The 14,094-nt window shown below is 43.6% G+C and overlaps 1 protein-coding gene across 3 annotated transcripts in view; it reads left to right on the forward strand.

Moving 5' to 3' along the window:
* Positions 1-14,094, forward strand: part of arhgap24 (Rho GTPase activating protein 24) — a 730,398-nt gene that overhangs the window by 393,710 nt on the left and 322,594 nt on the right. Inside the window, exon 1 of one of the 3 annotated variants that reach the window (XM_085963627.1) lies at positions 1,723-1,829. The exons of the other annotated variants lie outside the window; for them this stretch is intronic. Coding sequence (XP_085819753.1) covers positions 1,787-1,829 — 43 coding nt within the window. The 5' untranslated portion in view covers positions 1,723-1,786. Of the gene's footprint in view, positions 1-1,722; positions 1,830-14,094 lie in introns of those variants that run through there. 3 annotated transcript variants of the gene reach the window in all.

Below are 14,094 nucleotides of genomic sequence, written 5' to 3' on the forward strand. Positions count from 1 at the left end.
TCTATTATTTGCCTGCTCCCACTAATCCAATGAAGAATATAAATTAATACAACAGTAATGATGGGTGGGATCCTGTCCCCTACTCCTCCATGGTACCCACATTAGTGACTACACTTTTAAAAGTACTTCATTGGCTGTAAAGCACTTTGGGACATCCTGAGGTAGTAAAAGGTGCTATATAAATGCAACTTCTTTCTTCTTTACCTACTGCACTACCAGAATAATGCATCTTAATTTTTAATTTAATGCACCTTTCCTTTTTCTGCCAATTTATTTGTAGAAATAAATTATTAAAAGGAAGAATCAATCACAAAGGTGGCCAAATTAAGGCCTTTTAGTACTTCATTGTAAAAGTACTTCATTGGCTGTAAAGTGTTTTGGGATGTTCTCAGGTTGTGAAAGACACTATATAAATGCATGTTCTTTCTTTAACTAAAAAATTCACTACAATGTGGACCCATAGCATTTTACAACTGCGGGATTCAATTTAGCAACTTTATTGATTTAATTTTTAAATAGATGTAAAGGTTACTGCAAGGCTGTACCAAGTATATAAAATAATGATTCCAAAATTAAAGTCTTGGCAAGTGACCAGTTCAATAAAATAGATTTACTTTTAATGACTATCCTATGTTTAATAAAAGGCCCGTATTGTTTTGCCATGGTCTAATCATCAAATTGTTAATGCTTTAGTGATTTTAATGATGAGATATGAAGGTGAGGGACTTGCATTTATTTAGTGCCTGATCACATTAAAACATCTTTAAGTGCTTTCACACTTTTGCCTGATTTTAACCTAATCCGCCTGCCAGTGCCTATTTTTCAAGCAAGAAACGGGCTACCTTATGGAAAGCTTTAAAGAATGTAGCCATAGTATTGAGCATTCAAATGATGAATTGTTCATCTAACGGATCACAAGACAAGGATATTTTTATAAGAACATTTTTTTTGAAGCACTCACCTACGCTCACTCACAATACCAGCTTTAGGGGCAATTGCCCAAGGCCCACTAGGCTAATTTAAAGTCATATGTACAGAGTAGTAGAAAAAATAAATTTAACCACATATCACCTTAAAGTGGCATAGTCTACTTCCTGACCCTGTTTAATTAGCAATTGTTAATATATAATGGCATCATACCTTTCAACAATAATTAGGCCACTGATCTTTTAATTCAGTTTGTATCTCCATATTTGGTTGGTAGCAGGATATTTTTGTTCCCATGCATTCTCTGCAAAGCTCAACAAGCACGCAGTATTGATTAACGAGGCGCCGACTGCTGCTTTCGTCCACTCAGACTCAGACAGCGTCACTCAGACTCAGACAGCGTCACTCAGACCCAGACAGCGTCACTCAGACTCTGTTTTGAGGATTGAGAGGGGAGGGTGGCCATGAACTGCCAGGTCTTTAAAATGCATTGATAATGTAGGTACAAGCAGATTGTGTGCCTGGACATAACCAATACTTCCATCCAGTACACTGTTATTCTAAATACACTTAGAATTCTATTGGTTGTCACTTCACAGATCCAGGAATGTTTTGAACCAGTGCCATGTAGCGTTGATCACCAGTGAATGTTTTTTTCTCTTTTTCTGCAGACTCTTTGGGAGGGCGGTTGATTTTGAACTTCGAGCCAAAATGGGCATGTAGTTGGCATTGCGCCAGCAGCGCCCGCCCAAGAGCAAAGTCAGAAGGCCCAAAGTATTTTCAGGTTTGGGCCTGATTACATTTTACAGGCGAGCTGCGGACACCAAATGGTTGCTCCGCAGAAGCTTGCTGGTTTTGGATGGTGGAAAATTGTCCGGTTTCTGCATGGGGTCGCCCAGCAGGTAAGGTGTATTGGAGGGGGGGTGGGACAGATTGTTGTGGGGGGAGGGGAGGAGGCGGTTGAGAACAGGCTGGCAGTGGCTGGGTTGGTTTTTGTGAGGCTAGGAGGAGCATTCATGCTATTCCTGCTGGCCTCACAAAAATCTTAACAACAAAAACATATGCCCCGAAACGGGCAGCCGGCAGTTGAAAGCCCCCCTTTAAAATATCTGGCCTGTCAGGAGTTACCGCTTCACAGACTATTTCACTGTACGCGAGCTTCATTTCATTTACATTGTGCATGGTAATTCAGTTAAACTTTTCTAGATTCTGATTTTGTTTCTTTTCCATCCAACAACACAGAGCGCTGTGCTTTTTTGGGGGTAAAAAGAGATCCAGAATATCACAAAAGTTATGCATTTCATTACGAGTGAAAACAAATTGTTATTCTTATGCAGCCCAGTCACACTTCAATCTGAGGAAAATCCATTAGGACTGAGATTCCAGCCATGCCTTCATGTTCTCTGTGCGAGTTCCACTTCATTAAAGAATTGGACTTATGAGCGGCTCCTATTTTTTTTCTGCTGAAGATAAATAGGCTGTTTCACAGGAGGACAGCTTGTGTACAAAGCAGCAGAAAGTCTAGGTTTGGAAGTTGCACGCTGTGCATTCTGCTTGTCAATCGAGGACTAGAATAAACCTGTAAATGTGATGAGACATTGGGCTTCTTGCAAGATAAAAGGTAAGTTAAAAATAATTATATGCTATATATATATAGATATATATATATATATATATATATATTGGCAAGCTTACCAACTCTCCTGCGTTTAGGGAGTCCCACATGAGAGATCGCAGACTCCCTCCCTCCCGCCTCTGGACTACAATCTCCCATATGTTTGGACTGCGTAGGTAGATCCTGGCATTTCCCCAGCATTCATTAGTGACACTTAGTCGTTCCCTGTGGTCAGTGTGAAAGAAGCATCTTAACATTTTTAGCCAAGTTAATATTATTAGTGTGACTGGTGTTTTATGCATGCATCTTTAAACTGAAACTCTCTCACTTAGAATGTATCCAATGTTGACTGTCCTGCTGATTGGGTTTTACTGAGGTGTATGTTTCCTGCTTTTGAACCAGCCCTCGCTACTGCTGGTTCATACCTACCCTTCTCTTGAATTGTTTGTACCCAGGAAAGTAAAATCCTAACAGTTGATAGTTACTAGAGAGTTTCTAACCTTGAAGAAAATGATGGTGTGAAACAGGGTCTCCGGGGAGTGTTGGGGGAGGCGGGCAGTGGGGGGAGTAACTCTACTGGAGGAAAAAGGGGGAACCAGGAAATCTGAATGCCACACATTAGATCTGGAGACTCTGTGATCCTTTTAATAACCTACACTGGCTGCCGCGTTTCAAAGGCCCCTCCATATGATAAATTGGAGAACACACCATTGTCAGTGCATTAGGTTCTTTCACTTGCATGATATCATTAGTGATTTATGTGTCTTTTACTCTTTTGACAGAGTTATGTAAGGTACCAACTCTGGTACAATCTCCTATGTGCAATTCATCCTCATACATCTACTATCCATCATCCATTTCCTTATACATTACTGTGCTCATTACCTGTCAGAAACTGCATGCAATTTAACATGAATTAAAAAATCTGTAACAAAATAGTCTCAGGCCTGCAAATTAGGCCATTTAGCGCCCATTTTTTAGGTGCTACGCGGCCTACTAAGGCCCTAAAATGGCAAGCAGGAAGCACGTGCTCACTTCCAGCCAGAACTGCGCTTGCTGCCATATGGGCAAGGACAAAAAAGAGGCATCCTTTACCCATATCTGAAGCAGGCATTTGTCCTTTTGCATATGTAAGTAAAGGGCCTGACACCTACTTGAGGTCCCCGCTCCAACATTGGTTTGCCCTGAGGCAGCCAGTGACATCGAGGGCTGCAATCAGGAAAACCAGCTCTATGGAGCACTTGCCAACCAAGAAGGTATATAACTTACCTGAATGAGGAGTGCTCCTCCTCACCCTGCATTAAAGGACCCAATCGCGCTTCCGACCCATATTTCTTTTCCCCCCCTGGCCCCAAAGCATGGACTCCAGGCCCCCAACCCCGAAAGTCAATCTTGATCCCGATCTGACCGCCAGACCCACTTACCTGAGGACACGGGATCAGCTTCCACGCTTACAGCGGCCCAATTTTCTTCGCACTTTCTCCGGTCTTCACCGGTGGGCCGATGTATCACACCAGCTCTGTGACAATGAGGTCTGTGGCACAATATCTCAGGAGCCTCGAACCTCACCATTCTGGCACAGGGTACTTACCCTTCACCACCCTGCACCTACCCCCCCCTGGCCTCACCAGCCCCGAGCGTCCAAAATGGGCACTCCCAAATTTCTTAGCCAGAGTATTTATTCAGCATACAAGCTACAGGTAAAACCTGGCTTCAAAAGTTTTTTCCCCCACTGATCACTCTGATTTTTCTCCCCCACTCCCTTTCTGAAACAGTGGGGTATGATCCACCTCGGCTGAGTTTAGCTAACTCGGCCGTCGGAATATCGTATGTTTGCATAGGTGGGGTTGGCATCGGTTAGTTCGACCTCGTCTACGAGGGGGTCATTTTTAGACGTCCGAACGTATCTTCGGAGTAATACAGGTCCAGGAGTAGTTAGCCATGACGGGAGTGATGTCCCATGAGATGAGCGACGCTGGAATCCAAAGAACCGCTCATGAGGTGTAGTATTTGTGGCTGTAGAAAGCAGGGACCGTATAGAGTGCAATGCATCCGGAAGCACTGCTTCCCATTGCTGGTCTGGTAGGCCCCGAGATCTTAAAGCGAGACGTACGGAATTCCAGATGATACCGTTATACTCTCTACCTGCCCATTTCCGATGGGATGGTATGGTGTTGTTTTGCTTGTAGCAATTCCCCGTTCTGAGGGGGAGTCCTTGAGTTCCCTTGACATAAAGGATGGACCCCGATCTGAGTGAATATAAGCTGGCATGCCACAGAGAGAAAATACCTGCTCAAGACAGCAGATTACTGTGGACGCCAGCATATTGGAGCAGGGGAAGGCAAACGGAAAACGTGAATATTCATCAGTCATGGTGAGCAAATATGTGTTCCGAGTTGAAGAGGGCACTGGGCCCTTGAAATCGATGCTAAGTCGTTGCATCGGTTGGGTTGCATGTATGAGTATACCAGCTGAGGGGCGGAAGAACTGAGGTTTTAATTCCGCACAAAGCCGGCATTCTGAGCATATTTTCTTTACATCTCCCGTAGAAAAAGGGAGATTCCGTGATCGTACGAAATGTAGCATGCGCATAACGCCAGGATGACACAATCCATTGTGGACATCCATGAGAGTAGAGGACGACATAGTGGAGCAGAATGCCCATGTGAGGGTGTCCGGGGCCACATTCTCCTTGCCAGGCCGATAGTGAATGGTATAACCAAAAGAGGCCAGTTCCATCCTCCAAAGTTGTATTTTATTATTCTTAATTTTGGCTCGTTTTCGATTATCGAGCATGAAGGCGACTGATCGTTGGTCCGTGATTAATGTAAAGTGCTGGCGAGCTAGAAAATGGTTCCACTTCCGTACTGCCTCTATGATGGCTGTGGCTTCCTTCTCAACCGGAGGATAATGTAGCTCGGCACCTTGTAAGGTCCTGGACATAAATGCTACAGGACGACCTTCCTGATTCAGAGTAGCCGAGATCGCCACCTCCGAGGCATCACATTCGACTATGAAAGGGAGATTCTCATCGATGGAGTGAAGAGCCGCTTTCTCCAACTGTTTTTTGAGAAGGTTAAAGGCTGTAACAGCCGCTGTTCCCAATGGAAATGATCTAGCATGCAGCAAGGGTTGGATTTTGTCTGAAAAATGAGGAATCCATTTAGCATAGTATGCAAACAGATCGAGAGCCCGACGTAAAGAAGCCGGATTCTTAGGTGACGGGAGCCCTTGGAGCGGGCGAAGTCTTTCTGGGTCTGGCTTAATGATACCATTGCCTACGCAGTAGCCAAGGGTGTTGATGGTCGGTTGCGACTCAACAGATTTGGATCCATTCAAGGTTAGGTTACGGCGATGGAGGGCATCCCGAAATTTTTGGAGGTTGGCGTCGTGTTCCTGTTGATCGTGACCTGCAATAGTAATGTTATCAAGATAGGGAAAAGTGTCCCTTAGATTTTCCTGTTTAACCAGGCCATCCATTGCCCGTTGGAAGACAGCCACTCCATTAGTAACCCCGAATGGGAGGCGACGAAATTGGTACAGCCGTCCATTAGCCTCAAAGGCCGTGTACTGCTTATCTGAGACCTTCAAGGGTACCTGATGATAGGCACTTTTTAAGTCGTAAGTTGAGAACACTTTGTATTCGGCCAGTTTATTAACCATATCATCAATGCGTGGCAATGGGTAGGCGTCCAAGTTGGTATATTGATTGATGGTTTGCGAATAATCAATGCATAGTCGTTGTTTGTGAGGTTTTAGAGGGTTCTTGACAATGACGACTTGAGCCCGCCAGGGCGATGAACATGGTTCGATGATATCCTCTGCTAGAAGTCGAGAGATTTCAGCCTCAATAAAAGATTGGTCTTCCTGATTAAAGCGCCGCGATTTCGTTATTATTGGTTTGCATCGAGGCGGAATACTGGCAAATAATGAGGGTTCATCCAGTGAAGCTGCTGATAATGCACAAAACGGTAATTTAGACGGTATATTAGAAATAGTAAGACCAGGTTTGGATCCGCCGAACTCAATAGTGAGTTTCTTATGCTGTTTCTGGAAATCCAGCCCTAAGAGGAGATCACTACATAAGTCCTTGAGTACCGAAAGTCGGGTGGAGGGATACATGCGACCATTAAGTGTCATATCAACAATACAAAAGCCGGAGATTCTGGTATTAAGTGATGACTGAGCCATCGCAATTGCCTGGTCCGATGGGAAGACATGTAGTTTCAACTTCGCAACAATCTGTTCTTTAATGAAACTATCAGTACTTCCTGAGTCAATTAAGGCATCTAAGGTATGCCCTTTAATTGAAACTTTTGTAGCTGCATGAGACAGGTTCTGTGGGCAAGCAGCTGTAATTGGTGTCGTTGCACAGAGAGTGGCTAAAACTCTCGGTGTGCTTCTTCGGGAGAGAGCTCGCGAGGAAGCTTGATAGGTCCTAGCTGGAGCATCTTGATAGGCCCTAATTGGGGCAGTTCGGTAGGCCTTAGCTGGATTGGCCCTCGTAGAGGCCCTTGATAGGCAAACTTTAGCAAAGTGTCCTTTTATTTTGCAATAACTGCAGATTGCATTGCGAGCAGGGCAGGTTTTCCTAGGGTGAAAAGCATCTCCACAAAAGAAGCATTCCTTCCTAGATTGCCAAGAGGCTGCTAAAGTGGGGTCATCCTCCTCTTCTTCATCAGAATTAGATTCCCCCATGATAGGGTTCACCTGAGACCGCTTGAATTGTCTGGTTGCAGTTACAGCAGCAGATCGAGATCTGGGCAGCTGATAGAGGTCTGCATTTCTCTTTGCCAAATCCAGAGAACAAGCTAGGTCAAAAGCTTTTTGTAGCTCAAGTGTTTTACTTTCTAGTAGACGCTGGCGTATAAATGGAGAGGCAATCCCGCAGATGAAAGCATCACGAATCATTCCTTCGCGGTACAGCTCAGCTGAGGCTGCCTGAAAGTTACAATCTATGCTGAGCCTGCGAAGTTCTTGAAAGAATTCGTTAATCGATTCCCCTGGCCCTTGTCGGGCTGTGGCCAGTAGATGTCTAGCATAGACCTCATTTGGAGTCTTGGCATACAGTTTCTTAAGTGCCCGAATCACCTCATCGTAATTATCCCATTCATCAACATATTCAAACACTTTTGGGGTCACATAGTTGATAAGTATCCTCAGTCTAGTAGGAGCATCCACTTTACATTCATCCAGAAAATTCTCAAAAGTACGGTACCAATGCTTCCATACCCTGCCAGCTGCTGGTGTGTTCGGGTCCAAGTCCAGACGAATAGGTCTAAGGATTCTCTCCATGATGGGTGGTTCCCTGGATCCTTAACTCCGAGTTTGTCCGAAGGTCTAGTATTTGTGAGTGTAAATACTACGTTGCTTAAATTGATGTAAGAAAAAGGAGTCTCACACATCAAGTAACTTTAAAGTAAGCTTTAAGCAACTTATAAACACACTATATACAAGAGAGGTCTTCACCATGCCTCTGGTAGAAGCCTCTTACAATACTGAACACTCAGTATTTATACCAGTCCAACAGGAAGTGACATATGACAGGAAGTGATGTATGTACCAAGTTCATAGTTCATAGTTCACAGTTCACAGGAAGTGATGACATAACTTCCCGGAAGTTATTATTATTATCACAGAATTCAATCTGGAGAAGTGTGAGGTAATGCATTTGGGGAGGGCTAACAAGGCAAGGGAATACATTATAAATGGTAGGACACTGAGAAGTGCAGAAGATCAGAGGGAATTTGGAGTGCATGTCCACAGATCCCTGCAGGTAGCAGGACAGGTAGATAAGGTGGTTAAGAAGGCATACGGGATACTTGCCTTTATTAGTTGAGGCATAGAATATAAGAGCAGGGAGGTTATGCTTGAACTGTATAAAACACTAGTTAGGCCGCAGCTAGAATACTGCGTGCAGTTCTGGTCACCACATTACAGGAAGGATGTGATTGCACAAGAGTGGGTGCAGAGGAGATTTACAAAGATGTTGCCTGGGCTGGGGAATTTTAGCTATGAGGAAAGATTGGATAGGCTGGGGTTGTTTTCTTTGGAACAGAGGAGGCTGAGGGGAGACCTAATTGAGGTGTATAAAATTATAAGGGGCCTAGATAGAGTGGATAGGAAGGACTTATTTCCCTTAGCAGAAGGGTCACTAACCAGGGGGCATAGATTTAAAGTAATTGGTCGGATGTTTAGAGAGGATTTGAGGAGAATTTTTTTCACCCAGAGGGTGGTGGGGGTCTGGAACTCACTGCCTGAAAGGGTGGTAGAGGCAGAGACCCTCATCACATTTAAAAAGTACTTGGATATGCACTTGAAGTGCCGTAACCTACAAGGCTACGGACCAAGTGCTGGAAAGTGGGATTAGGGTGGATAGCTCTTTGTCGGCCGGCACAGAGAAGATGGGCCGAATGGCCTCTTTCTGTGCTGTAAATTTCTATGATTCTTCTTTTATAGAGCTACATTCAGATGTTGGTCAAAATGACTATCTTATAATATGGTCGGCCAAATCATTAATGGATTGTCATTGTGGCATACCGTGTTAGTGTGGCAGTGTGCCATCTCACTGTGCTATGTCACAGTATGTTAGGACATGGCTTTGAACCCATGGTTGTCCGCAAGTTAATGATTTCAGCTGGGTCATCAGAATTTGGCACTGAGTGGAGCCAGACGCTCCCATAAAGGAAGGCACAGAATGGTGCTTCGTGAGTAGAGACATCAGGAGATGAGGAGGAAATGCAAAAAAAAAATTCCTCAACAGAAAGCGTCATGACTAATAGTGCCAAGAAATTGAGCTGCTCTTTGTTTCCGTGGCCAAGATGGAAAGTGTGACTCCTGCCTCCTTTATGCTTTGCATGGAAAAAAAAAGCCTGCATACGAGAAAGAAATTCAATCCAGACATGGTTGACCATTCAGTCAACCAACTGGATAGCAATTAGTGCTGGGTCTGTGGAGGAAAGACCATCTGCTACCATTTGGCACGTCTTGGCCAGCAGTGCATAGAGTGTGTTATTGTCTCCTCTCTCAGCGAGCGGAGTTGGCAGTTGGCCACGAGGTTTGATGTCTGTACAAAAAAATAGAGGACACGGGCTGAATTAATTTTGAAGCATTTGCACAAATTGCTAAAACCGATCTTTCGTCATCCTAAAGGTTCCATAGGCTGCAGTATTAATAGTTTTTCGATGCTGTTTCAACAAAATAAATGAGAAGGGCATACACTATCGGTGAAAACAGCGAGGCAAAATAATACAAGAATAGAGGAATGCTGAATGGCCAAATTAGCTTTCTTAGTAAATAGATTTCCCTAGTGTGATTCAGCAGGCTGCAGTCATATGTGTTTGCTGCCTGCTGTGAGTTACTGTCTCGAAGCATTCTTCATTTCTGCTTTACATAGTTGTGCTGCAATTGGATAGCTTCTTGAGTGAGTATTGAACAGCATGACGCAGTAGCGAATTACCAGTTAACATTGGTCGGTGCACGGCGCTAATTTCCCTGCCAGGAGCATTGCTACCAAATTCAGAATATGAACTCCACCTTCAATAGAACTAAAGCTGGTGCCAGATCAGAAAATCAGCTCCTCGGATCAGACTTTGCGACTGTGCATTCCGCCACCTCACAGGACCCAGTCCGCTTGCCTCCTGGTGGCTGACTAACTAAAACACTACTTTCTCATATCTGTCTTCTAATTCCCTGTATTGTTTTTTCCTTGCATCTTGTTATTTCTGTTTCTTTTTCCATGTTCTTCTTTCCATTTTCTCTAAAGTTGATTCCATGATCCTGCATGCAGAGAGTGCAGGGCCAAAGTTAACTCGGTCCACCAAATGAGAACGGGTGGAAGTGGCTCTAAAGAAAAGAGACATTAAGAGATATTCAAGGCAAGAGGAGATTGTAATGGGACAGGTTAAGAAACAAAGGATGTGGGAGGGAAGAAGAAAAAAAGCACAAACAAAAAGTGTAGATATTCACACTTTTTTTTTGTGCTTTTTTTTCCCACATGGCAGCCGTCTTCCATTTTGCCAGCGCAATTCACACTCCATCTAGAGCCATCCTGTTTCTTAACCTGTCCCATTACCATCTCCTCTTGCCTTGAATATCTCTTAATGCCTCTTTTCTTCTCCTGCCTTCCATCCTATCACAGACCTTCCCTTTTGTTCTTTCATCCCCTCCCTCACTTCCCAGCCCCTAAACTTGCTTTAAAATCTGTTCCTGTTCCTGCTTGTTTCCAGTTCTGACGAAAGGTCTTCGACCTGAAACGTTAACTCTATTTCTCTCTCCACGGATGCTGCCTGGCCTGCTGAGTTTTTCCAGCATTTTTCTGTTGTTATTTCAGATTTCCAGCATCAGCAGTATTTTGCGATTCTAAAATCTGAGTGTTGCACTTAGTGCCCAGTTCCCGCTCCAATACCACTCGCCTGCCGTCACTTTGCCTGGGGCCTTCGTATTAGTGGCCCAGACGCTTACCTGAATCAGTCGGGAGCCTCATTAAATTAAGCAAATCAGGAACCTATGATGTACATAGGCCCCTGATTGCATGTTCAAGGTACAAATGGATGGAGTGTGTGCCACATGCCCCGCCCAGTTGTACCAGATAATTCTGCGACCTAAGCAGCAGTCCTTAAAGGGACTGTTGGAAACCCCTCACAAAATGGCCCATGAAACATCGAAGAAGCAGGAGTGCTCTTCCTGGGATCACCTACTCAACCCCCCTCCCATCTCCGCCACCCCCCCCGCCACCCAGCCTCCAGCTCCGACTGTTTCCCGCCCTCCCAGAACCGGTGAGCTGCAGCTGGGCACCTTTTGGCCAGCAGAATGGAAATGAGGCCCGGGCCTCTAAATGACTCTGGCCTCCTGCCGCAAAGACAGGCAGGCAGTGGGTAGCTGGTGCCGATTCTCTGCAGCTAGTTAAAATTGGTCCTGCAGTCTCTCTAAGTACTGATAGTACACATCATAGAATGAACCCTCCCCAATCTCTTCATTTCTTTCCTTGAGTTCCTTTGCTGAGTATTTGCTTTCTTCCTCTTTTTACTTTTTCCTATTTCCTATTCCAGTGTGGTACTGAGGGAATACCCATTGTCACATGTGCTGTTCTTTGGTTGAGAGTTACACAAAGGTCTTGTGTCCAAAATTCTGGTGATTCAGATGAACATTGAAGATGCAATGGCACTGATCCTTGTGTCCTGGCCATTCCTCCCTCAAGCAGCTTCACAAAAACATAGATTACTGGGTTATTAATCTCCATGCTGTTTGTGAGATTTTGTCATGTGTAATATAGTTGCCGTATTTACCTACATAACAACAGCCACTGCACTTCAAAGTAGCTCATTGTGTGTAAAGCACTTTCGGACATTTCTGAGAAACATGATGAGGTACAGGTAGACTATCCTTTATCCGAAAACCTCGGGACCAGCCGTGTTTCGGTTTTAGGAAAATTTCGGATTTCGGAAGGTGCGCGAAAACGCTTCGGTTTTCAGAGGTAATTCGGTTTTCGGGAGTGCGGATAAAGGATACACTATCCCTTATCCGGCAGCGTCGGGTCATGCTTTGCGCCACTTTCGGCTTTCAGAGGTTTTCTGGTTTCGGATGTGCGGATAAAGGCTGGTACACTTACGCTGAGCGATTTCGGTTTTCAGAAGTGCGGAAAAATGCTACACTATCCCTTATCCAGCTAGGCCTGTAAGTCGTGCGCCACTCTGGTCATGTCGTGCGCACGACTTACGCTGACCGAAAAAACCTTCGGTTTTTAGAGGGTTTCGGTTTTCGGAAGTCCGTATAAAGGGTAGTCTACCTGTACTATATTCATGTAAATTCTCTTTCTATTTCTTTATTTTTATAATCGTCCCCAGCCTAGAATTTTCACATTGTTTTCTAATACTGTGAAAGGCTAGAAATTGGATATATATCTGAAAAGGAAACATTTGCAGGGCTATGGGGAAAGAGCGGGGAAGTGGAACTAATTTGATAGCTTTACCAAAGAGCCAGCACAGGCACAATGGGCCGAATGGCCTCCTTCTGTGCTGTATGATTTTAGAAAGAATAAGGAAGCCATGTTATAAATATTTGCTGTGGGAAACCTGTTTGGGACTGCCAGCCATCTTAGAAATTCCAGCACTGTTCTGTGCTGCAGGACATGTGTGCCCACATTGGAATAAATGGCGTTACGGTAAGCCAATAAGATATTACGGTAAGACTTCCACTTACCTTTTTGGGTGCTGTCAGCATCATTTCCTCTTGATTGTTGTTGAAGCAGCACCAATATGTTGCCTCCTCATTAAAACTCAATTTAAATATACTTTCTCCCATTTGTACTTGAAAATGTTGGTGCCTATAATTGTTCTCAGATTTGCACCACTTCATGCCAAAAAGAACAAGTTCAAGGCCATGGAGTTTTAGAAGTGTGTTCACTTTTTCGTTTCAGCTGTCTGCCATCAGCAGCCCTAAGAAAATTATTTTTTTAATTTTAATTGAAAACCTATTGCAAGTGTTATCGGTGTAACGTATCCTAAATATCTCCACTCATGAAGTAATCATAAGCCACTTCCTCCCTTGGTGATTTAGCTGGTCACCTTCCTATCTGTCTGCTCCAAGAGTAAGGGTTCTGACTGATGAGACTGTTGCATTCAAGGCTTTTGATGACCTCAGACGGGATTTATTTGAATATGTGCTTTAGTGGCATGTGAAAAACATAATGATACAAACTAACACAGTCCCCTGCTGGACATTCAAGCTCTTAACACCTTCAGACTAACAATTTTTGTCACAATTCATAACAGCATCCACTGTCATGACAGAGATTCTTAAATAGCGACTTAGTCCATCATAATTGGTAACCAATATATTATTACATCATCGGCAAGGTCACTGATTCGCAGTTTTCACAGGGAAATGGATAGGTAGTTGAATACAATCCCCAAAAGACTGGTAAAAATCCTGAAATCCTGTGCAATAAAAATAACATTTGAATTATTAATTTCCTGTAAAACAATAGTCCTAACATAACTTTATAGTTTTTATTTTGGAATTGTCAGCATTATTTCAATCTGCCAATGCTGTTAATTGTCAGATAATCAGCTCAATTGAGGCATGCATTTCCATCAATAGTTATGAGTGATACTCTATTTAAAACTGTGGATTATGATTACTTGCATTATGCTAAGCAATACCCTATTTAAAAATATCTCGCTGCAATGCTGCTAATGCGATTATAATTAATGCTATAAGATTATTGGAAAAAATGTAAATTGATGTAATGACTTAGTTTGCCTTTTAAAGCCAAACTGTCCTCTAGAAAGTTTTATATTAAAAGTTGCTCCTTTGTAAGTGAGCTTTCTTGTCATCACATGGGCTGTGATGCAATTTGTCCACTTTGCATGACAACCGCAAAGGTTACTAGACAAGGTGTAGCAACAACCTTTTAAAAAGGGCACTATCTTCTTCAAAAAGCCATTCTCTTTTTTCATTGTTTACAAATGCACACAGCAGATGAAATAAATTCCATCCAAATAAATTATTAGACCATTTCTGTCTGATGTCATTTACCTTGAAACATATGC

Source organism: Somniosus microcephalus, chromosome 2, assembly GCF_052327205.1.
Source record: "Somniosus microcephalus isolate GS21.2 chromosome 2, FLI_Smic_1.0, whole genome shotgun sequence".
NCBI classification, from domain to species: Eukaryota; Metazoa; Chordata; class Chondrichthyes; order Squaliformes; family Somniosidae; genus Somniosus; species Somniosus microcephalus.